General features: G+C 36.1%; 1 protein-coding gene across 4 annotated transcripts in view; it reads right to left on the reverse strand.

Moving 5' to 3' along the window:
- The window catches only part of LOC113117211 (deleted in malignant brain tumors 1 protein-like), a 32,934-nt gene extending 7,018 nt beyond the window's left edge, over positions 1 to 25,916 (reverse strand). The window contains exons 1-20 of one of the 4 annotated variants that reach the window (XM_026285732.1): positions 25,839 to 25,916; positions 25,292 to 25,448; positions 22,900 to 23,084; positions 21,699 to 21,797; positions 21,501 to 21,542; positions 21,052 to 21,150; positions 20,854 to 20,895; positions 20,405 to 20,503; positions 20,207 to 20,248; positions 20,045 to 20,071; positions 19,758 to 19,856; positions 19,560 to 19,601; positions 19,111 to 19,209; positions 18,913 to 18,954; positions 18,751 to 18,777; positions 18,464 to 18,562; positions 18,265 to 18,306; positions 17,777 to 17,952; positions 17,225 to 17,616; positions 16,364 to 16,608 (exon numbers count right to left, since the gene is read on the reverse strand). In XM_026285732.1, the coding sequence (XP_026141517.1) occupies positions 16,364 to 16,608; positions 17,225 to 17,616; positions 17,777 to 17,952; positions 18,265 to 18,306; positions 18,464 to 18,562; positions 18,751 to 18,777; positions 18,913 to 18,954; positions 19,111 to 19,209; positions 19,560 to 19,601; positions 19,758 to 19,856; positions 20,045 to 20,071; positions 20,207 to 20,248; positions 20,405 to 20,503; positions 20,854 to 20,895; positions 21,052 to 21,150; positions 21,501 to 21,542; positions 21,699 to 21,797; positions 22,900 to 23,084; positions 25,292 to 25,448; positions 25,839 to 25,887 (2,104 nt within the window). In that variant the 5' untranslated portion in view covers positions 25,888 to 25,916. The remainder of the gene's footprint in view (positions 1 to 16,363; positions 16,609 to 17,224; positions 17,617 to 17,776; positions 17,953 to 18,264; positions 18,307 to 18,463; positions 18,563 to 18,750; positions 18,778 to 18,912; positions 18,955 to 19,110; positions 19,210 to 19,559; positions 19,602 to 19,757; positions 19,857 to 20,044; positions 20,072 to 20,206; positions 20,249 to 20,404; positions 20,504 to 20,853; positions 20,896 to 21,051; positions 21,151 to 21,500; positions 21,543 to 21,698; positions 21,798 to 22,899; positions 23,085 to 25,291; positions 25,449 to 25,838) is intronic. The other 3 variants (XM_026285733.1, XM_026285734.1, XM_026285735.1) reach the window with 3 other exon arrangements.
- Between the last annotated feature and the right edge of the window lie 647 nt (positions 25,917 to 26,563).

Here is a 26,563-nt window from a genome sequence, read left to right on the forward strand (position 1 = left end):
ACTTTTAAACCGGTTAAAAATACCAAGTAAATAATACAATTTCCCTCAAACTGACAAGCTAAACCAACATATCTGATTATTACAGGGGTTAGGGCTCATTAATAATTGATTTCTGGGCAGAGAGCAGTCGAGAGAAGAATCACGGCTGCTCATCTCAGGCTGTCTCCAGGGAGCTCACAACGAGCGAATTCATTCTTATTTAAGACCTTTTAAAACGGCGATTGCACGCAATCCACACGTTAGAACACACCAAGAGCTAAATTCAGATGTTTCTGAACTGTTTAAAGTAATAACATGATATATTCGCGGCAGCCAAATGTCCGCGAGCTCTCGATGTATTTCTCTGAACACTTGAAGTCCACATGACAGCCGCGTTTCGGGGCGAGATCGGACAAATAATAATAGGCTACACATTTCATTCACACTGACAAGCTAAACCAACATATGTTATTATTACCGGGTCAGATGTCATTTATAAATTATGTCTCTGGCCAAAGAACAGCGAGAAAGACGAGAGAGAAATGAGCGCGTCATCAGCATTTTTTAAGCGCTTCCAAAAATAATATCACAGCGAATTGCACTAATCCACCCATTAGAACACAACAATAGCAGAATTCAGGTGTTTTTTAACTGTTTATGTGGGCAAAATGAAATATAATTTGACAGCGTGATACAGCTTATGAATACTTGATGTCTGGGCAGAGAGAAGTCAGAAAGACGAGAGAAGAATCACGGCTGCTCAGCTCAGGCTGTCTCCACGGAGCTCACGACGAGCGAATTTATTCTTATTTAAGACCTTTTATAATTAAATTATATCGGCGATTGCACGCAATCCACAAGTTAGAACACACCAATAGCTGAATTCAGATGTTTCTGAACTGTTTAAAGTAATAACACGATATATTCGCGGCAGCCAAATGTCCGCGAGCTGTATTTCTCTGAACAAGTCTAAATAGAGAATTCACAGCCTTTCACATTAAAACCCTGCAGCGAAACGGCACAAAACAATTAGAAGAATATATTATACACATGAAAATGAGTGTTTATATGTGCTTGTGAGATTTTATCTGTCAGGCTGAAGTTCTGAACGTCACATCAATTGCTATCCATCGTCACAACATGATAAAGTCATTTATATATATTTTTAAGAGCTTCTTAAGATATTAATGCACACAATCCACTCATTAGAACAAAACAAGAGCAAAATCCAGGTGTTTGTTGAGCCGTGCAAAACGAAATATCATTTGACATCGAGGGGAAAAAAGTAACTGTAACTCCATGAATACTCAACGAAGAGACATGAGAGATATATCTATAGAAAGCTTGACATGTCTACTTTTAAACCAAACAAGTGCTGCCGAACAAATATTCTGTGATAAAGTAATCCATATCAAAACAACGCAATGTCCTTTTTTCACGTCTAATGTGTGGAAGGCCAAGAGGGTCAAATACACGTGAATTTTAACGTGTCTCTGTGAAGGGTCTACTTTTTTTGGATACAAACATAATAACAACAAAACTTTGGGCACTTATAAAATAAAGATAACAAACAAGGTGTGCTGTCTGCAGCCTTGGTCTGCGCTGATCTTCATTTACAAACACGTCATTAAAATGAACTATAACTCCATGAATACTCAACGAAGAGACATGAGAGATATATCTATAGAAAGCTTGACATGTCTACTTTTAAACTAAACAAGTGCTCCCGAACAAATATTCTGTGATAAAGTAATCCATATCAAAACAAAGCGATGTCCTTTTTTCACGTCTCCTTTCATTATATCTAATGTGTATGGAAGGCCAAGAGGGTCAAATACACGTGAATTTTAACGCGTCAACAACACGTTAAATACGTGTATTTCATGCGTAGACAACACGTATTTAATATTATTTATTTATCGGCGCTGCACAACATGGTAAAGTCATTTACAAAAAATTTTAAGAGCTACTTAAAATACTATATTACTCCAATGTTATATCCAATATTATTTAACGTGTTAAATAGTGTTGTTTACAAGTGAAAAATCAGCAGGTATTTAACATGTATTTCACGTGAAATACACTGAAGTACACCTTAAAAATCAGTTTGAAGAGGTCAATGTCATTGGCTGCTGAGGACTTGGGTCAAACCACTTCTGTGAGCTTAGTGGTTGGGGTGTACCATTCATAGACAGGCAACCACCATTTAACATGCTATAGATCAGCTTATTCAGCCTTATTATTTAGTCTTTTTTCGTAACTGTTTTGTATAGCCTATAGAAATAATATATTTAAGTTTCAGTTTTATGAAATATTTATTTTTTAATAAATATTAATTAAAATTTTGTGGTGATAGTATAAAGTTTATAAAAGTTACAGTATTTTGTAATGAAACAGGACTTTTTGTTTAGCTCTTGACTCGCCAAAGTATACTATATATAGTGTCCCTTCTTTAATTTTTCAGTAGTGTGATAACTTAAAATATGTTGTCAGTACTATTAAAATAAGATTACATTGAATGGTATTTAGGAGATTATGGTTTTTGCATGACTTATTTCGCATTCTGCTAGATAACCCTGTCGTAGCTGTTATCATAGCCTAGGCTTTTTATTAAAAAAAGAAAACAGCAAGGGACCATGGCAAAAGACTGTTGCAGGTGTATTTTTTTATGGTATTATTATTTTTATTTTTTTGCAGCAGGGCAACTCAAGAATGTTGGGCACACAAGTACTGTGGCTCTTTTGCCCCATGGCCAAGATGGCCAAGCCAACATCAAAGTTAGTTCACTAACTTTTAATTCTAGTTATGTTGGCTTGGCAACAAGCCAACATACTGTTATGCTATTTAAACTTCTTCTTCTTCTTCTTTTTTTTCTTATTATTATTTTTCTGACAGAAATTCTGAACGCTACTCCTCCTAGGGCTTTAAAGCCACAAGCCCCAAACTCGGCAGAAACCTGCGGGATAGAGCGGTGCTGGTTGCTATATCTTTTCAGACTGATCAGACTTAAAGTTTTTTTTTTATTAATTTTTAAATGTCAAATACATTACCCATAGACTTACATTAACTGAGAAAAAATGCGCCCCTAGTTGCAATAGCCGAGATTAAGGGAGGAGTCGGCCGGGTTTCGTTTAACTTTTAAACCGGTTAAAAATACCAAGTAAATAATACAATTTCCCTCAAACTGACAAGTTAAACCAACATATCTGATTATTACAGGGGTCAGGGCTCTTTAATAATTGATTTCTGGGCAGAGAGCAGTCAGAAAGATGAGAGAAGAATCACTGCTGCTGTCTCCACGGAGCTCACAACGAGCAAATTCATTCTTATTTAAGACCTTTTAAAACGGCGATTGCACGCAATCCACACGTTAGAACACACCAAGAGCTAAATTCAGATGTTTCTGAACTGTTTAAAGTAATAACATGATATATTGCGGCAGCGCGACTGCCCGCGAGCTCGCCATGTATTTATCTGAACACTTGAAGAGAATTTACAGCCTGTCACATTAAAACACTGCAGCGAAACGGCACAAAACAATTAGAAGAATACATTATACACATGAAAATGAGTGTTTATATGTGATTGTGAGATTTTATCTGTCAGGCTGAACCTCACATCAATTGTTATCCATCGTCACAACATGGTAAAGTCATTTATATATATTTTTTAAGAGCTTCTTAAAATAAATATTCCTGCAAATGCACACAATCCACCAATTAGAACACACTAAGAGAAAAATCCAGGGGTTTTTGAGCCGTGTATGTGCGCAAAATGCAATATTTGACATCGCGAAGGGAAAAAAAAGTCACATGACAGCCGCGTTTCGGGGCGAGATCGGACAAATAAATAGGCTACACATTTCATTCACACTGACAAGCTAAATCAACATATGTTATTATTACCGGGTCAGGTCTCATTTATAAATTATGTCTCTGGCCAAAGAACAGCGAGAAAGACGAGAGAGAAAAGAGCGCTTCATCCGCATTTTTAAGCGCTTCCAAAAATAATATCAAAGCGAATTGCACTAATCCACCCATTAGAACACAACAAGAACAGAATTCAGGTGTTTTTGAACTGTTTATGTGTGCAAAATGAAATATAATTTGACAGCGTGATACAGCTTATGAATACTTGATTTCTGGGCAGAGAGCAGTCAGAAAGACTAGAGAATAATCACGGCTGCTCAGTTCAGGCTGTCTCCACGGAGCTCGCAACGAGCGAATTTATTCTTATTTAAGACCTTTTGTAATTAAATTATATCGGCGATTGCACGCAATCCACACATTAGAACACACCAATAGCTGAATTCAGATGTTTCTGAACTGTTTAAAGTAATAACATGATATATTCGCGGCAGCCAAATGTCCGCGAGCTCGCGATGTCTCTGAACACTTTAAGTCTAAATAGAGAATTCCGAGCCTTTCACATTAAAACCCTGCAGCGAAACGGCACAAAACACTTAGAAGAATATATTATACACATGAAAATGAGTGTTTATATGTGCTTGTGAGATTTTATCTGTCAGGCTGAAGTTCTGAACGTCACATCAATTGCTATCCATCGTCACAACATGGTAAAGTCATTTATATATATTTTTAAGAGCTTCTTAAAATATTAATGCACACAATCCACTCATTAGAACAAACAAGAGAAAAATCCAGGTGTTTGTTGAGCCGTGCAAAACGAAATATCATTTGACATCGAGGGGAAAAAAGTAACTGTAACTCCATGAATACTCAACGAAGAGACAGATATAAATATATATATATATAGAAAGCTTGACATGTCTACTTTTAAACCAAACAAGTGCTGCCGAACAAATATTCTGTGATAAAGTAATCAATATCAAAACAATGCAATGTCCTTTTTTCACGTCTAATGTGTGGAAGGCCAATAGGGTCAAATACACGTGAATTTTAACGTGTCTCTGTAAAGGGTCTACTTTTTTTGGATACAAACATAATAACAACAAAACTTTGGGCACTTATAAAATAAAGATAACAAACAAGGTGTGCTGTCTGCAGCCTTGGTCTGCGCTGATCTTCATTTACAAACACATCATTAAAATGAACTGTAACTCCATGAATACTCAACGAAGAGACATGAGAGATATATCTATAGAAAGCTTGACATGTCTACTTTTCTACGAACAAATATTCTGTGATAAAGTAATCCATATCAAAACAAAGCGATGTCCTTTTTTCACGTCTCCTTTCATTATATCTCATGTGTATGGAAGGCCAAGAGGGTCAAATACACGTGAATTTTAACGCGTCAACAACACGTTAAATACGTGTATTTCATGCGTAGACAACACGTATTTAATATTATTTATTTATCGGCGCTGCACAACATGGTAAAGTCATTTATATATATTTTTAAGAGCTTCTTAAAATACTATATTACTCCAATGTTATATCCAATATTATTTAACGTGTTAAATAGTGTTGTTTACAAGTGAAAAATCAGCGGGTATTTAACATGTATTTCACGTGAAATACACTGAAGTACACCCTAAAAATCAGTTTGAAGAGGTCAATGTCATTGGCTGCTGAGGACTTGGGTCAAACCACTTCTGTGAGCTTAGTGGTTGGGGTGTACCATTCATAGACAGGCAACCACCATTTAACATGCTATAGATCAGCTTATTCAGCCTTATTATTTAGTCTTTTTTCTTTTCTGTTTTGTATAGCCTATAGAAATAATATATTTAAGTTTCAGTTTTATGAAATATTTATTTTATAATAAATAGTAATTAAAATTTTGTGGTGATAGTATAAAGTTTATAAAAGTTACAGTATTTTGTAATGAAACAGGACTTTGTGTTTAGCTCTTGACTCGCCGAAGTATACTATATATAATGTCCCTTCTTTAATTTTTCAGTAATGTGTGATAACTTAAAATATGTTGTCAGTACTATTAAAATAAGATTAAATTGAATGGTATTTAGGAGATTATGGTTTTTGCATGACTTATTTCGCATTCAACTAGACAACCCTGTCGTAGCTGTTATCATAGCCTAGGCTTTTTATTAAAAAAGAAAAAAGCAAGGGACCATGGAAAAAGACTGTTGCAGGTGTATTTTTTATGGTATTATTATTTTATTTTTTTGCAGCGGGGCAACTCAAGAATGTTGGGCACTCAATCACTGTGGCTCTTTTGCCCCATGGCCAAGATGGCCAAGCCAACATCAAAGTTAGTTCACTAACTTTTAATTCTAGTTATTATTATTATTATTCTTCTGAGCCAAATTTTAAACACTATCTCCTCCTAGAGCTTTCAAGCTAGAACCACCAAACTCGGGTCAGACCTTCAGACTGGTCTGACTCGGGTTGCTATATCTTTTCTAACTGATTCGGCTTATGGTTTTCGTAAACCAGACTACCAAAACCACCTTAAATCCCATAGACTTTCATTACGGGGGTACAAACTTTTGAAAAATAAGGCTTATAATATATTTAAGCTGTCTACTACCAGGGCAAACCTTAAAAACTCTCTACTGAGAATACAGCTAAAACCAGCCTAAGCTGATCAGTTGTTTTGGCTAGTCTCCCAAACTGGTTTTTAAGTGGTTTTGACCACTCTCACGCTGGTCTTAGCTGGGTTTTAGCTGGTTTTTACTGAATCCACTGTTTTTAGCTGGTTTTTGCCAGATTCGCATAGAAACATGCTAACAACATGCTAGTTACTCACTAATCAGACTAGAAACATACTTCTAACAAGTTTTAAAGTGGTTTTGGCCACTGTCACGCTGGCCTTAGCTGGTCTTAGCTGGTTTTAGGTGGTTTTCTTTACTGAATCAACTGGTTTTAGCTAGATTATCATATAAACATGTTAATACCATGTTAGTAACTTGCTAATCAGACTAGAAACATACTTCTAACATGGTTTAAAGTGGTTTTGGCCACTGTCAAGCTGGCTTTAGCTGGTCTTAGCTGGTTTAAGGTGGTTTTCTTTAATGAATCAACTGGTTTTAGCTAGATTATCATAAAAACATATTAACAACATGTTAGTAATTTGCTAATCAGTCTAGAAACATACTTCTAACATGGTTTAAAGTGGTTTTGGCCACTGTCAAGCTGGCTTTAGCTGGTCTTAGCTGGTTTTAGGTGGTTTTCTTTACTGAATCAACTGGTTTTAGCTAGATTATCATAGAAACATGTTAACAACATGTTAGTAACTTGATAATCAGACTAGAAACATACTTCTAACATGGTTTAAAGTGGTTTTGGCCACTGTCAAGCTGGCTTTAGCTGGTCTTAGCTGGTTTTAGGTGGTTTTCTTTACTGAATCAACTGGTTTTAACTAGATTATCATAGAAACATGTTAATAACATGCAAGTAACTTGCTAATCAGACTAGAAACATACTTCTAACATGGTTTAAAGTGGTTTTGGCCACTGTCAAGCTGGTCTTAGCTGGTTTCTAACTGAATCAACTGGTTTTAGCTCGATTATCATAGAAACATGTTAACAACATGTTAGTAACTTGATAATCATGTCAAAAACATGCTTTTAACATGGTTTTAAAGTAGTTTTGGCCACTGTCACGCTGGTCTTAGCTGGTTTCTAACTGAATCAACTGGTTTTACTTGGATTAGCATAGAAACATGTTAGTCACTTACTAGCCATGCTAGCCACATGCTAGTCACATGTTAATCATGCTAGCAACATGCTAGTTGTATACTAATCATGCTACAAACATGCTAACGACATGCTAGTCACTTGCTAATCATGTTAATAAAATGCTAACAACATGAAAATCATGCTAGAGACATGCTAGCCACATGCTAATCATGCTACTAAAATGTTAACAACATGCTAATCATGCTACAAACATGCTACAAACATGCTAATCATGCTAGCAAAATGTTAGCGACATGCTAGCAACATGCTAATCATGCTACAAACATGCTAACAACATGCTAGAGACATGCTAGCCACATGCTAATCATGCTACAAACATGCTAGCAACATGCTAATCATGCTAGCAAAATGTTAGCGACATGCTAGCAACATGCTAATCATGCTAGAAACATGCTAACAACATGCTAGAGACATGCTAGCCACATGCTAATCATACTAGAAACATGTTAGAAACATGCTAATCATGCTACAAACATGCTAGCAACAAGCTAATTATGCTAGCAAAATGTTAGCGACATGCTAGCAACATGCTAATCATGCTAGAAACATGCTAACAACATGCTAGCAACATGCTAATCATGCTAGAAAAATGCTAACAACATGCTAGAGACATGCTAGCCACATGCTAATCATGCTAGAAACATGTTAGCAACATGCTAATCATGCTAGCAACATGCTAGCAACATGCTAATCATGCTAGCAAAATGTTAGCGACATGCTAGCAACATGCTAATCATGCTAGAAACATGCTAGAGACATGCTAGCCACATGCTAATCATGCTAGAAACATGCTAACAACATGCTAATCATGCTAGAAACATGCTAGCAACATGCTAATCATGCTACAAACATGCTAGCAACATGCTAATCATGCTAGCAAAATGTTAGCGACATGCTAGCAACATGCTAATCATGCTAGAAACATGCTAACAACATGCTAGAGACATGCTAGCCACATGCTAATCATGCTAGAAACATGCTAGCAACATGCTAATCATGCGAGCAAAATGTTAGTTACATGCTAACAACATGCTAATCATGCTACAAAAATGATAGCAACATGCTAGCAACATGCTAATCATGCTAGCAAAATGTTAGTTACATGCTAACAACATGCTAATCATGCTACAAAAATGATAGCAACATGCTAGCAACATGCTAATCATACTAGTAACATGTTAGCAAAATGCTAATAATGCTACAAACATGCTAGCAACATGCTAGCAACATGCTAATCATGCTACAAACATATTAGTAACATGCTAATCATGCTAACAAAATGCTACCGAAATGTTAACAACGTGCTAATCATTCTACAAACATGCTAGTGGAATGCTAGCAACATGCTAATCATGCTAGAAACATGCTAGTCACATGCTAGAAACATGCTAGCAAAATGCTAATCATGCTAAAATCATGCTCTCAACATGCTAGAAACATGTTAAAAACTTTGCTAATCATGCTAACGACATGGTAGTCACTTGCTTATAATGCTAGTAATATGTTAATCACTTTCTTTTTTAAACTTCTTAACTTTTCAAACTTTTACATATTTAAAACTTTTTAAGCTTTTCAAACTTTCTACATTTTTCTAACTTTCTGGCCAGGCTTTTTCAAGCCAACTTAAAGTTTGAAAACAAACTTTACTATCTAGTTATTATTATTCTTCTGAGCCAAATTTTAAACACTATCTCCTCCTAGAGCTTTCAAGCTAGAACCACCAAACCTTCAGACTGGTCTGACTCGGGTTGCTATATCTTTTCTAACTAATCCAGCTTATGGTTTTCGTAAACCAGACTACCAAAACCACCTTAAATCCCATAGACTTTCATTGAGGGGGTACAAACTTTTGAAAAATAAGGCTTATAATATATTTAAGCTGTCTACTACCATAGCAAACCTTAAAAACTCTCTACTGAGAATACAGCTAAAACCAGCCTAAGCTGATCAGTTGTTTTGGCTAGTCTCCCAAACTGGTTTTTAAGTGGTTTTGACCACTCTCACACTGGTCTTAGCTGGGTTTTAGCTGGTTTTTACTGAATCCACTGTTTTTAGCTGGTTTTTGCCAGATTCGCATAGAAACATGCTAACAACATGCTAGTTACTCACTAATCAGACTAGAAACATACTTCTAACAAGTTTTAAAGTGGTTTTGGCCACTGTCACGCTGGCCTTAGCTGGTCTTAGCTGGTTTTAGGTGGTTTTCTTTACTGAATCAACTGGTTTTAGCTAGATTATCATATAAACATGTTAATACCATGTTAGTAACTTGCTAATCAGACTAGAAACATACTTCTAACATGGTTTAAAGTGGTTTTGGCCACTGTCAAGCTGGCTTTAGCTGGTCTTAGCTGGTTTAAGGTGGTTTTCTTTAATGAATCAACTGGTTTTAGCTAGATTATCATAAAAACATATTAACAACATGTTAGTAATTTGCTAATCAGTCTAGAAACATACTTCTAACATGGTTTAAAGTGGTTTTGGCCACTGTCAAGCTGGCTTTAGCTGGTCTTAGCTGGTTTTAGGTGGTTTTCTTTACTGAATCAACTGGTTTTAGCTAGATTATCATAGAAACATGTTAACAACATGTTAGTAACTTGATAATCAGACTAGAAACATACTTCTAACATGGTTTAAAGTGGTTTTGGCCACTGTCAAGCTGGCTTTAGCTGGTCTTAGCTGGTTTTAGGTGGTTTTCTTTACTGAATCAACTGGTTTTAACTAGATTATCATAGAAACATGTTAATAACATGCAAGTAACTTGCTAATCAGACTAGAAACATACTTCTAACATGGTTTAAAGTGGTTTTGGCCACTGTCAAGCTGGTCTTAGCTGGTTTCTAACTGAATCAACTGGTTTTAGCTCGATTATCATAGAAACATGTTAACAACATGTTAGTAACTTGATAATCATGTCAAAAACATGCTTTTAACATGGTTTTAAAGTAGTTTTGGCCACTGTCACGCTGGTCTTAGCTGGTTTCTAACTGAATCAACTGGTTTTACTTGGATTAGCATAGAAACATGTTAGTCACTTACTAGCCATGCTAGCCACATGCTAGTCACATGTTAATCATGCTAGCAACATGCTAGTTGTATACTAATCATGCTACAAACATGCTAACGACATGCTAGTCACTTGCTAATCATGTTAATAAAATGCTAACAACATGAAAATCATGCTAGAGACATGCTAGCCACATGCTAATCATGCTACTAAAATGTTAACAACATGCTAATCATGCTACAAACATGCTACAAACATGCTAATCATGCTAGCAAAATGTTAGCGACATGCTAGCAACATGCTAATCATGCTACAAACATGCTAACAACATGCTAGAGACATGCTAGCCACATGCTAATCATGCTACAAACATGCTAGCAACATGCTAATCATGCTAGCAAAATGTTAGCGACATGCTAGCAACATGCTAATCATGCTAGAAACATGCTAACAACATGCTAGAGACATGCTAGCCACATGCTAATCATACTAGAAACATGTTAGAAACATGCTAATCATGCTACAAACATGCTAGCAACAAGCTAATTATGCTAGCAAAATGTTAGCGACATGCTAGCAACATGCTAATCATGCTAGAAACATGCTAACAACATGCTAGCAACATGCTAATCATGCTAGAAAAATGCTAACAACATGCTAGAGACATGCTAGCCACATGCTAATCATGCTAGAAACATGTTAGCAACATGCTAATCATGCTAGCAACATGCTAGCAACATGCTAATCATGCTAGCAAAATGTTAGCGACATGCTAGCAACATGCTAATCATGCTAGAAACATGCTAGAGACATGCTAGCCACATGCTAATCATGCTAGAAACATGCTAACAACATGCTAATCATGCTAGAAACATGCTAGCAACATGCTAATCATGCTACAAACATGCTAGCAACATGCTAATCATGCTAGCAAAATGTTAGCGACATGCTAGCAACATGCTAATCATGCTAGAAACATGCTAACAACATGCTAGAGACATGCTAGCCACATGCTAATCATGCTAGAAACATGCTAGCAACATGCTAATCATGCGAGCAAAATGTTAGTTACATGCTAACAACATGCTAATCATGCTACAAAAATGATAGCAACATGCTAGCAACATGCTAATCATGCTAGCAAAATGTTAGTTACATGCTAACAACATGCTAATCATGCTACAAAAATGATAGCAACATGCTAGCAACATGCTAATCATACTAGTAACATGTTAGCAAAATGCTAATAATGCTACAAACATGCTAGCAACATGCTAGCAACATGCTAATCATGCTACAAACATATTAGTAACATGCTAATCATGCTAACAAAATGCTACCGAAATGTTAACAACGTGCTAATCATTCTACAAACATGCTAGTGGAATGCTAGCAACATGCTAATCATGCTAGAAACATGCTAGTCACATGCTAGAAACATGCTAGCAAAATGCTAATCATGCTAAAATCATGCTCTCAACATGCTAGAAACATGTTAAAAACTTTGCTAATCATGCTAACGACATGGTAGTCACTTGCTTATAATGCTAGTAATATGTTAATCACTTTCTTTTTTAAACTTCTTAACTTTTCAAACTTTTACATATTTAAAACTTTTTAAGCTTTTCAAACTTTCTACATTTTTCTAACTTTCTGGCCAGGCTTTTTCAAGCCAACTTAAAGTTTGAAAACAAACTTTACTATCTAGTTATTATTATTCTTCTGAGCCAAATTTTAAACACTATCTCCTCCTAGAGCTTTCAAGCTAGAACCACCAAACCTTCAGACTGGTCTGACTCGGGTTGCTATATCTTTTCTAACTAATCCAGCTTATGGTTTTCGTAAACCAGACTACCAAAACCACCTTAAATCCCATAGACTTTCATTGAGGGGGTACAAACTTTTGAAAAATAAGGCTTATAATATATTTAAGCTGTCTACTACCATAGCAAACCTTAAAAACTCTCTACTGAGAATACAGCTAAAACCAGCCTAAGCTGATCAGTTGTTTTGGCTAGTCTCCCAAACTGGTTTTTAAGTGGTTTTGACCACTCTCACGCTGGTCTTAGCTGGGTTTTAGCTGGTTTTTACTGAATCCACTGTTTTTAGCTGGTTTTTGCCAGATTCGCATAGAAACATGCTAACAACATGCTAGTTACTCACTTATCAGACTAGAAACATGCCTATAACATGGTTTTAAAGTGGTTTCGGCCACTGTCATGCTGGCCTTAGCTGGTCTTAGCTGGTTTTAGGTGGTTTAGTATAGAAAAATGAAAACAACATCCTAGTTACTTGCTAATCAGACTAGAAACATACTTCTAACATGGTTTAAAGTGGTTTTGGCCACTGTCAAGCTGGCTTTAGCTGGTCTTAGCTGGTTTTAGGTGGTTTTCTTTAATGAATCAACTGGTTTTAGCTAGATTATCATAAAAACATATTAACAACATGTTAGTAATTTGCTAATCAGTCTAGAAACATACTTCTAACATGGTTTAAAGTGGTATTAGCCACTGTCAAGCTGGCTTTAGCTGGTCTTAGCTGGTTTTAGCTGGTTTTCTTTACTGAATCAACTGGTTTTAGCTAGATTATCATAGAAACATGTTAACAACATGTTAGTAACTTGATAATCAGACTAGAAACATACTTCTAACATGGTTTAAAGTGGTTTTGGCCACTGTCAAGCTGGCTTTAGCTGGTCTTAGCTGGTTTTAGGTGGTTTTCTTTACTGAATCAACTGGTTTTAACTAGATTATCATAGAAACATGTTAATAACATGCTAGTAACTTGCTAATCAGACTAGAAACATACTTCTAACATGGTTTAAAGTGGTTTTGGCCACTGTCAAGCTGGTCTTAGCTGGTTTCTAACTGAATCAACTGGTTTTAGCTCGATTATCATAGAAACATGTTAACAACATGTTAGTAACTTGATAATCATGTCAAGAACATGCTTTTAACATGGTTTTAAAGTAGTTTTGGCCACTGTCACGCTGGTCTTAGCTGGTTTCTAACTGAATCAACTGGTTTTACCTGGATTAGCATAGAAACATGTTAGTCACTTGCTAGCCATGCTAGCCACATGCTAGTCACATGTTAATCATGCTAGCAACATGCTAGTTGTATACTAATCATTCTAAAAACATGCTAGAGACATACTAGCAACATGTTAATCATGCTACAAACATGCTAATGACATGCTAGTCACTTGCTAATCATGTTAATAAAATGCTAGCAACATGCTAATCATGCTACAAACATGCTAGCAACATGCTAATCATGCTAGCAAAATGTTAGCGACATGCTAGAGACATGCTAGCCACATGCTAATCATGCTAGAAACATGCTAATCATGCTACAAACATGCTAGCAACATGCTAATCATGCTAGCAAAATGTTAGCGACATGCTAGCAACATGCTAGAGACATGCTAGCCACATGCTAATCATGCTAGAAACATGTTAGAAACATGTTAATCATGCTACAAACATGCTAGCAACATGCTAATCATGCTAGCAAAATGTTAGCGACATGCTATCAACATGCTAATCATGCTAGAAAAATGCTAACAACATGCTAGAGACATGCTAGCCACATGCTAATCATGCTAGAAACGTGTTAGCAACATGCTAATCATGCTACAAACATGCTAGCAACATGCTAATCATGCTAGCAAAATGTTAGCGACATGCTAGCAACATGCTAATCATGCTAGAAACATGCTAACAACATGCTAGAGACATGCTAGCCACATGCTAATCATGCTAGAAACATGCTAGCAACATGCTAATCATGCTAGAAACATGCTAGCAACATGCTAATCATGCTAGCAAAATGTTAGTTACATGCTAACAACATGCTAATCATGCTACAAAAATGTTAGCAACATGCTAGCAACATGCTAATCATACTAGAAACATGTTAGCAAAATGCTAATAATGCTACAAACATGCTAGCGACATGCTAGCAACATGCTAATCATGCTACAAACATATTAGCAAAATGCTAATCATGCTAACAAAATGCTAGCGAAATGTTAACAACATGCTAATCATTCTACAAACATGCTAGTGGAATGCCAGCAACATGCTAATCATGCTAGCAAAATGCTAATCATGCTACAAACATGCTAACGACATGCTAGTCACTTGCTAATCATGTTAATAAAATGCTAGCAACATGAAAATCATGCTAGAGACATGCTAGCCACATGCTAATCATGCTACTAAAATGTTAACAACATGCTAATCATGCTACAAACATGCTAGCAACATGCTAATCATGCTAGCAAAATGTTAGCGACATACTAGCAACATGCTAATCATGCTCGAAACATGCTAACAACATGCTAGAGACATGCTAGCCAAATGCTAATCATGCTAGAAACATGTTAGCAACATGCTAATCATGCTACAAACATGCTAGCAACATGCTAATTATGCTAGCAAAATGTTAGCGACATGCTAGCAACATGCTAATCATGCTAGAAACATGCTAGTCACATGCTAGCAAAATGCTAATCATGCTAAAATCATGCTCTCAACATTCTAGAAACATGTTAACAACTTTGCTAATCATGCTAACGACATGGTAGTCACTTGCTTATAATGTTAATAATATGTTAATCACTTTCTTTTTTAAACTTCTTAACTTTTCAAACTTTTAATTTTTAAAACTTTTTAAGCTTTTCAAACTTTTTACATTTTTCTAACTTTCTGGCCAGGCTTTTTCAAGCCAACTTAAAGTTTGAAAACAAACTTTACTATCTAGTTTTACATATTAAAACTGGTGTAAGAAATGGCAAATAAAAATGATGTCATTTAATTTTCATTTTCATTTTGCACCAAATGTTGCACAAATGTATTGGAAAATGTAAATGTAAATGTAAATACAGAAATGCATTGCCATTTTACATATTGCATTGTCATTTTGCATATTACATCCCGAATTGAATAACGCTACCCATATGCTTCCATATCTGTGAAGTCACCCGAAGAATCCTAAGGAGCTTTTTTGAAGCTCAAATTGGGCGGAGGCGGCCGTCACCATCTTGCCAGGGCATCACCATGTTACTCTACCGGATAAATGAAAATGGGCAAAAAGGCGGGACCTGGTTGCTGAAACCACACCCACCTATCTTGACCGAGGTGACAGCAGGCAATCCACCTGTCACTCAAGTTGCCACGCCCTTAATTATGCTTAGTACACAGTATTATTTTGATTATTATTTAATGAAAATCCAGACTGCATCAGTAAGAACTTGGTCTTTTGTTCACTTCATTTTATCACGGATTTGTTTAAAAACAAGGCACAATTCGACAGAATTTTCAGCCGACTATATTGGATCCATAGTAATGTAGCTACACAAGTGTGAGTAACTGTTTTCATTACGTGGTCCCTTTTGCTTTGTCTGGTCTTACAGGTCGTTTGATATGTATTGAGTTATTTAAAGCTCAGTCCATAATGTTGTTTGGTTAAAAATGATCCAAAATCAATATTTGAGCAAGTACATTACCAGCTAGTGTTCAAAACTTTCACCTTTAACCCGATTCGTAACGGTAACCTTATAATAATGTTTTCTAATTTGAGTGGTATGGGTAGGTTTTTGTGGGAAATTGGAGCATGGCGCTGCGTCATTACTTAAAGTCTGTAAACATAAAGAATTTGTTCTGGCTACTATAGGCCTGAGTAAATCATTGCTTTAAATCTGTGTGACTCAGAGAGACCTCTGACCTTTGAGTTTGATTGGTCCCAGCATCACAGTATTGGTGTGGTAGGTGCTGTCAAGGGATCTCTTGCGACGGAAGCGACAACCTTGGCGGCAGCGAGAGTTGTAATAGTTATCGGGGCAGATGATCACCTTACACTGCAGGTACACATAGGCATGAGTCCGGAGGAACTTGAAAGCCTGGAACCTGAACCGAGCATAATAGTGTTGACCGCTGGTGTAGGAATAATATGTGTTGTCTCTGGGACATCTACAAATGACAAAAGAAGAGAAATACAATTTGGATACAATTAAAACTACAGTCAAACTATTACTGCTATTAAAAAACAAAAAACATATTTAGACTAGGAGCAAAATAATTCTTACTAATGCTGTCTACCCATCCCAAATGATTCTACTGTTGCATATGATGTTGGAGTCACATTTGAGGCTACTTTTACATTTAAGATGTAGTCAATGCAACAAACAGAAAAGTTTTTCTCTAGCGTTATTTTATTTTTGTAAGTTTCATGTATACACGACAGCTTTCTCTTCTCCAGACTGTAATTATATATATGTTTTATATCACAATATAATATCGATATAGCCTGGACATTGTAAATTATAATAATATGAATTAGCTCATATTGCCCACTTCTACCATGTACTACACAAACTCATAATGTCATGTTTTCAAAGATTTCCGTATTGGATGTTTACAAGGAAATGATAACAGTGCCATTTTCAGAAACTTGCACTTTGAAACTTGTTTTAAAAAATATGCATTTTCAGTCCCCAAAACAAACAGTCAAAGTGCATAAAAAGTAAAAAAATTTTGGCTGAAAACATTGTGGTGTAAACAGCCCCTAAAAATGAAAACGTCTCACCCGTTACGCAGCAGGTCATAGGAGCGATCTTTGAAGTCATTGGGATTTGGAGACGCTACACAGGTGTCCAGGAAGAGATCCAGACTGTTGTCAGGCCTGTTTAGCGCAACCTGAATGTACAGAAGCTGATTCAGGTTCACTTCAAATGGAGAGTCATAAATTTTCCGGTCAAAATTGCTGGATGAGTAGAAGGCTATGTTAGCCCCAAAGTGGCCCATTTCTGTGATGTTGGCATTGATGTTCTCCTGGGCCTTGTAGAATATCTGCACCATGGTGTCTGGCTCCATTCGGCAGCCCACGCGTAGCAGGAACTGTGACTGACGAGTGATTTGACCCGACTGAGACTGAGAGGCCCTCACATTGTTGGTGTAGGACACATTACTATTCATCATCTAAAGAAAAAGAAAGAGAGAGAGTGATGTTTTTGGTAAACATGCCTCCCAACAATGCATGCAGTTAGGGTGTCTAACTAATCTGACAAAGAAAATTCATACATTAAAAGCTGATAAGCAGCTACTAGTTTTCAATTCTGGAATATGTGTAAGATCATACCTCTTTGACGGTTCCACATGCATTAAGTGGGAATCTGAACATAACTTCAGTACTGCTAATAGTGGGTCTGCAAAGACGGTCATTCACATAAAGGTCACTTCCACTCAACCCGACTGAATTCAGGTAAGACCTCTGAATGACAATGGTCATGTTGTCTGAGGAACAATTCACATGTTCTGCAATACAAGAGTTTCATCCCTCAATGTCATTTTGCACGTTTAAAGTATTTATTTAAATTCAAAAAGACAAAGATGTTTGTACCTCTTTTTATTATATTTTTTTAATTTTACTGAGAGGAAATGAAAAACTAGTTTGGCTTCACTTATAGGAGGGAGCTTTTAATGTGAGAAACTGACATAACCAATGACGCCATTAATATGTGTATGGTTATTAAAAAGTGTGTGACTGCTACAGGAAAATGAGCCTCCCTCTACATGCAGAAAAGCTAAGGAAAGTTTGACATAAAAATAAGAGAATAATAGTTTTACCTTTTGTAGGTTGTGGCGAAATGGTTGTACTTGAGCAGTAATCTGTATAAAGAAAAAGGATAAATCTTCATGAAAGAAACATCAGGAAGTCAATTCAATTTCTGGAAATAAATTGAAATAATGCTTAGCCTTTTACTCAGTACCAGAGAGATTTGTGTGTAGTGACTGATCTTGAAGTGTCTGATAAAAAGGAACTCACAGCTGTAGTCGGAACAACAATTACTGTAGTACCGACAGGAGTAGTCACATGAACAACTGCCACGGGAGTATCCGCAGTTATTCCTGCATGAAATGGAATCTAATAATAAGAAAAATGTATTCTTGGATTATTATGAGTCAGAATGGGAATCATAACAAATTAACGGGTTGTCTATTCACACTATGTAAAAATAGTTTGCCTTATTGGCAGAGACTATTTACATAAACCTCACACAATAATGTCAGATATTTATGCCTAGTATTTTACACAATGTTAAATTGATTTACCTGTAATCCATGATCCAGTGAAAATTTCTGTAAAGCCAATATTACGTGTATGGTTATTAATACAGGAAGTCTGCGAATACTACAGGGAGATCAGCCTCTCACATGCAGGATACATGGGACAGGTTTGAATTTGACCAACAAATAATAGAATCATAGGTTTACCTGTTGTAGGCTGTGGCAAACTGGTTGAACTTGAGCAGTAATCTGTATAAAGGAAAATGACAAATCTACATGAAAAAACATCAGGAAGTCTATTCAGTTTTAGGAAATAAATTGAAAGAATGCATAACTTTATGCTCAGTATCAGAGAGATTTGTGTGTAGTGATTGATCTTGAAGTGTCTGATAAAAAGGAACTCACAGCTGTAGTCGGAACAACAGTTGCCATAGTACTGACAGGAGTAGTCACATGAACAACTGCCACGGGAGTATCCGCAGCTATTCCTGCATGAATTATAACCTAATAAATAATCAGAGAAATGTATTCTTAGATTATTATGAGTCAGGATGGGAATCATAATAAATTAACAGGTTGTATATTTACACTATATAAAAATAGCTTGCCTTGTTGGCAGTGACAATTAATATAAACTCCACCCAACAATGTCAGGTATTTATGCCTAGTATTTTACATTATGTTAAATTATATTTACCTGTGATTCATGATCCAGTGGTATATGTTGTAAAGCTAATAATATGTGTATGGTTATTAATAAGTCTGTGACTAATACAGGGAGATCAGCCTTCCACATGCAGGATACCTGGGAAAGGTTTGAATTTGACCAACAAATAATATAATTATAGCTGTACCTGTTGTAGGCTGTGGCTGAATGGTTGTACTTGAGCAGTAATCTGTATAAAGGAAAATGATAAATCTAAATGAAAAAACATCAGGAAGTCAACTCAGTTTCTGGAAATAAATTGAAATAATGCTTAGCCTTTTACTCAGTACCAGAGAGATTTGTGTGTAGTGACTGATCATGAAGTGTCTGATAAAAAGGAACTCACAGTTGTAGTCGGAACAACAATTACTGTAGTACCGACAGGAGTAGTCACATGAACAACTGCCACGGGAGTATCCGCAGTTATTCCTGCATGAAATGGAATCTAATAATAAGAAAAATGTATTCTTGGATTATTATGAGTCAGAATGGGAATCATAACAAATTAACGGGTTGTCTATTCACACTATGTAAAAATAGTTTGCCTTATTGGCAGAGACTATTTACATAAACCTCACACAATAATGTCAGATATTTATGCTTAGTATTTTACACAATGTTAAATTGATTTACCTGTAATCCATGATCCAGTGAAAATTTCTGTAAAGCCAATATTACGTGTATGGTTATTAATACAGGAAGTCTGCGAATACTACAGGGAGATCAGCCTCTCACATGCAGGATACATGGGACAGGTTTGAATTTGACAAACAAATAATAGAATCATAGGTTTACCTGTTGTAGGCTGTGGCCAATTGGTTGAACTTGAGCAGTAATCTGTATAAAGGAAAATGACAAATCTACATGAAAAAACATCAGGAAGTCTATTCAGTTTTAGGAAATAAATTGAAAGAATGCATAACTTTATGCTCAGTATCAGAGAGATTTGTGTGTAGTGATTGATCTTGAAGTGTCTGATAAAAAGGAACTCACAGCTGTAGTCGGAACAACAGTTGCCATAGTACTGACAGGAGTAGTCACATGAACAACTGCCACGGGAGTATCCGCAGCTATTCCTGCATGAATTATAACCTAATAAATAATCAGAGAAATGTATTCTTAGATTATTATGAGTCAGGATGGGAATCATAATAAATTAACAGGTTGTATATTTACACTATATAAAAATAGCTTGCCTTGTTGGCAGTGACTATTAATATAAACTCCACCCAACAATGTCAGGTATTTATGCCTAGTATTTTACATTATGTTAAATTATATTTACCTGTGATTCATGATCCAGTGGTATATGTTGTAAAGCTAATAATATGTGTATGGTTATTAATAAGTCTGTGACTACTACGGGGAGATCAGCCTCCCACATGAAGGATACCTGGGAAAGGTTTGAATTTGACCAACAAATAATATAATTATAGCTGTACCTGTTGTAGGCTGTGGCTGAATGGTTGTACTTGAGCAGTAATCTGTATAAAGGAAAATGATAAATCTAAATGAAAAAACATCAGGAAGTCAACTCAGTTTCTGGAAATAAATTGAAAGAATGCATAACCTTCTGCTCAGTACCAGAGAGATTTGTGTGTAGTGACTGATCTTGAAGTGTCTGATAAAAAGGAACTCACAGTTGTAGTCGGAACAACAGTTACTGTAGTACTGACAGGAGTAGTCACATGAACAACTGCCACGGGAGTATCCGCAGTTATTCCTGCATGAAATGGAATCTAATAATAAGAAAAATGTATTCTTGGATTATTATGAGTCAGAATGGGAGTCATAACAAATTAACGGGTTGTCTATTCACACTATGTAAAAATAATTTGCCTTTTTGGCAGAGACTATTTACATAAACCTCACACAATAATGTCAGATATTTATGCCTAGAATTTCACACAGTGTTAAATTGATTTTCCCGTAATCCATGATCCAGTGAAAATTTCTGTAAAGCCAATATTACGTGTATGGTTATTAATACAGGAAGTCTGCGAATACTACAGGGAGATCAGCCTCCCACATGCAGGATACATGGGACAGGTTTGAATTTGACCAACAAATAATAGAATCATAGGTTTACCTGTTGTAGTCTGTGGCAAACTGGTTGTACTTGAACAGTAATCTGTGTAAAGGAAAAGCATAGATCTTCATGAAAAAACATCAGGAAGTCAACTCAGTTTCTGGAAATAAATTGAAAGAATGCATAACCTTCTGCTCAATACCAGAGAGATTTGTGTATAGTGACTGATCTTGAAGTGTCTGATAAAAAGGAACTCACAGCTGTAGTCGGAACAACAGTTACTGTAGTACTGACAGGAGTAGTCACATGAACAACTGCTAAGGGAGTATCCGCAGTTATTCCTGCATGAATTGGAATCTAATGATCAGATAAATGTATTATTAGAATATTATGAGTCAGGAAGTAAACAGTAACAGTCTATTGGCCAATTCTATTTATTCCTAAGTGCAAATAGCCCACCTTGTTGGTAGATGCTATTTACACAAACTCCACCCACCAATGTCTGGTACTTATGCCTAACAGGTGTTAAATAAGAATGTGTCCACGGGTAGGGGTAGGGATGATATTGTCCCAATAAGCCAGCATCCGTTTAAACTTTAATGAATATACTCATGTATCATCAATATGTTATAATTACATATACTATGTGTATAACATATTTTATAATGTAGCCTATTACAATACAGAGGTGCAAATAGTATCTGCCACTATTTCACTAAGTATAAATGTCATCTACACTTTGTCATAAATTAAACAATTATTTTCTCAATTTAAATTAACCTAATTAGTTCTGCTTCCTTGGTTCTATAAATTATTTTTTAAATACTTCTGAGAAAGAAACTTAAATTGTAAAATGTATGATTAAAAAAAGAAAGAAATTGTTCTTTTAACTGCAAAGAGCAATTTAATGTTCCTTAGAACTCGTTCTAAAAGGACAAGTTTAATTGTTCCAGCTGCTGTAAGAAGAAGCTACAAACAATCCACCACCTACATCATCCTCACATTAAGTCTAGCTGGGACTCCTTTATATATACAGACGTAATGTAATGACACAAAGACAAACATCTGCAAGCTAGTATTTCTCGTGGAAACCTACCACCAGAACACTTTATTGCAAGCTTACAGTCATGAATCTGGTCTATTTAAGGATGTAGTTTTGAACACTGCTGGTTAAGTACATGCTCAGAAATGGATTTTGGATCATTTTAAATTTAAAAAGTTATGGATTGCAGCTTTAAAGTAATTATTTTAAGATTCACAATGAAGAATCAACTCAGACATTCATTTTATATTTATTAAATTCTTGATTCGGTTAATAAAAAGAACCATTAATTTGTTCAGGGATAAAACTAAACTGGGTGTTGAATGCATGTGCAAAAAACAATGTTGTAATTGAGCATTCATTCTAGTATTGTTTGAAAAGTGAAATTATTTATATTTGTCTTTTTTATTCGCTTACCTACAAAGACCCAGTTTGCATGAAATCCTTTACTTGTTGAACTGTGATCACTGTAGAAATACACAGTCAGATCATTGCTGCTGGATTTGAAAGACTGGCTCCTGTACTCCCGTATTTCTCCCAGTAAGGGGTGGTGGGTAGAAGGACCATCATATACTTTGATGTAATCACAGCATGTTTCCAAACTACAGTAGCAAATAGAGATGAGAGAGAAAACAAATGCAAATATGTTTTTTAAACCAAATTAATACTTTGGTCACAGACTATTTCAAAACATAAATCCTGTCACAAATCCTGTCTGTGGTTTTCTGTCTGTTCGCCACCAGATGTTGCCTTCTTGTTACAGTGACTCTCACACCACACAACCCCAGACTACATTTGCCATCATCCATTGCACTGATTACACACAGAGCTGCAACCAATCAAACACAATTTATAAGCCATGGACGACTTCTTTCTGATCGCCAAGTACTGTTTAGCTTTTATTGCTCTCCAAGTGATGGAGCCATTCTGAGTTTTCTGAGTCAAAGTCTGGTTTAATCCAGTTTATTGTGAAGTCATTCATGACTTTATCCTAGCCTGTGTATCTTGTTTCTATGTGTTTTCTGCCTGCCTTGGATTTTAGCCTGTCTTTGATTATCCCTTTGGCTTGCTGTTTTGGTCTATATTTCTACCTTGCCTGGAATATAGACTGTCTGTTGGATTACCCGTTTGCTTCGCCCTCTGGATTATGTTTGCCGTCATTTAACCCACGCCTGTCTCTGGATTACTCTTTGGTCTTGCCTGTGCTATACATGTGTTGTTGTCTGTCACTTGCTTGCTTTGACCACATCTGGGAATAAAAGCCTTGCATATGGATTCACACTTTTCCTCTGTTCACTCCGTAACAGATGCTCCACAAACCTTTTTTTTTTTTACTTTTTTTCCCTTGAGAAAATGTTTCACCTCATAAATTAAGATATTAAAGCCCATCATTCAAGTTGAAGATCCCTGTGAATGTACGTGTAGATAAATAGTGTAGGAACTCAATTTCAGTGAAAAAATTAATCATAAATGTGCATTAAAAACGTTTTTTAAAAGAAATTGTTAGTAAAATTACTTCCGCTGTCAAAAATGCTCTGATTGGAAGTGAGGCAACGGCCGGTAAATATCCTATCTTCGTAATGGAGTCAGACAGCAAAGAGGTTGCAGTTGGGGTTAATGTCAACTCTTACGATGGGCCATTGCCATATAATTATGAGCTGCCTAGGCGAGAGAGGGGTCAGGCAGAGTTAAGGGGAAGGGTAAATGGACAGAGGAGAGAGATAGAGTTGTGGTGCGAGGAGAATCGGTGGAGTGACCACAGGCTATAGCTAATTGTGGCTAACATTGTCTCCATGTTTATCACATTGCAGTATCTTTAATAAATCATATTTAGCAATATTGCTGTCGACTTCAAGCATCCATGTAGACTGTCACCATATATGCCAGCAACATGTGTATTAAAATGTTTAATATAGATCCCAGATTTTAAATGAATGCTGTAGGCTGTAGGCTATATCTTACATATGTGACGGTCAGCTAGTCTGGACAGGGATGGAAATGCTGTGCATTTTTGCACAACATAGTTTATCGTGAAATTTTGTAGAAATTGCTAGCTGATTTTTAATCAGTAACTGCTTTCAGACCTAGGTGTCCGCATGTTCTGATGTCAAGCGTTTGGGCCGTATATCTGAACAACATAATCGGCTGTTATACTGAGCTCGCATATACTGCGGAGTATGTGAATGAAAGCAGTTAGTGTTCTGGTTAGGACGGGAATATGCTGTTCATGTAAATACAGTCATTGTTACAAAAACCTATTATAATAACGATAACGACAAACTCTCTTTTCTGTTACCACCTCTCAGGCTGCGTAAACCCGGGGTGCTCAACACTACTCCTGGCGATCAACTGTCCTGCAAAGTTCAGCTCCAATCCTAATCAAACACACCTGAAGCAACTAATTAAGGTCTTCAGGCTCACTTAAAAATTAAAGGCAGGTGTGTTTGATTAGGATTGGTGCTAAACTTCAGTCGATCGCCAGGAGCAGGGTTGGGCACCCATGACCTAAACCCACACTGAGAACCAGGGCGGCAGTGTCATATGATGCGTTCTCTGGGAAAAGGCGTTTTTTTGGAGTGTAGCTTAGAAAAGGTACACTTTTTTTCTTAATTTCTGCCCGTGGGTGTTGTAAAACATATGTATTCTTATGTATGTCTTTTTAAATTAACATTTTCATACAAGATTCTGTATAAATTAAGTTATACGTTAAATTGAAAGATAGCCTTTAAATTACATAATTATATTCCTATGCCAAAAATCTGAAGAAAAAAAAATATAGAGATGGCAGTAGAAAATGAATGTTTCTTACGAAACACTGTTGAAGGTCAGTGACACTGTCCTTCTCCCTGTGCTATGAATGGTCCAGGTGCATTGTGAGTTATCAGGGTAGTTATTAGGGTACCGGGGACTGGATAAATCACCCCTCCTATTTGTCATTTGGCCACCACATGATTGTGCACATAGATCTAGAAAACAGAGAAAAAGATCATCACAATTTAACACGAAGACTCACTCGTGGAGAGAAAAAAAAAAAACATAGATGGAACATTTGGTGAAATGCAGCCAGTTATAAAAACAAAATAAATATATCATGTGAATTGATGTTCAGCATTATTAAAACATCTATAGCCATGTTATACACACACACACACACACACACACACACAAACACATATATATATATATATGTGCAATGTATTAAATGTTTTTTTTCCTATTCATGATTACAGAGTTATCTTTATGAACTACATTTTGTGTATCACTTGCATGAAACACATGATGTTCAAACTAGCAACTAATTTTGAAATATTGCAAATTCAGTACAATATTCAGTCTTCAGTGAACAATAATCTTACCTTGAAAGTTAGTAAGAAACAGACAGAGAAGGAGTGTCAGAGCTTTCATCTTTCCCTTCTGATGAAGTTTGTTTTTAAAATTTTCAACCATCACTTATATATTTAAAATGACAAGGGGGATGTCCTTATGATGCATGAACAGAAAAAGCTATATAGATCAGCATAATCATGGAGAGTTGCATAATATGCATTTTTTTGTGTATTGTGTTTATCAATATTTCTGTTTACTCAATGTTTGTGATTATGAAGTAATTGTTAATGAAATTATATTGTACACAAAGTTGGTCAAAGTTGTTAATATTACATTACAAAAATATGTACAGTTTTACAAAAATATTAAATTAATGTATGAAATAAAAGAGAGAGTAGCCTTAGCCATATGACATGAAAGTAGCGCCAGTTACCCAAAAGAAATGAATGGTCTGAGATATGTACTATGTATGACAGTGATTATTTGAACATTAGACTGTTAAATGCTGCATAACCATAGCTACTTTCTGTTATGCGCTGGAGAAAGCAGGCTGAGATAAGGATTTAGTTGCAGGTTTTCTTATTAAAGTAACAAAGAAAACAAATGAGGTGCAAAAACAAATACAAAGAATCTACACAAAGCACACGTGATAGAGCCCCCAGTTTAATGAGTGGATTGCAGACACGACACAAACAAAAACGCAAACCAAAAGTCCAGGGATTTTGTTGATTATTTCACATGATCCAGGATTGTT

Source organism: Carassius auratus, chromosome 17 (genome assembly GCF_003368295.1).
Source record: "Carassius auratus strain Wakin chromosome 17, ASM336829v1, whole genome shotgun sequence".
NCBI lineage: Eukaryota > Metazoa > Chordata > Actinopteri > Cypriniformes > Cyprinidae > Carassius > Carassius auratus.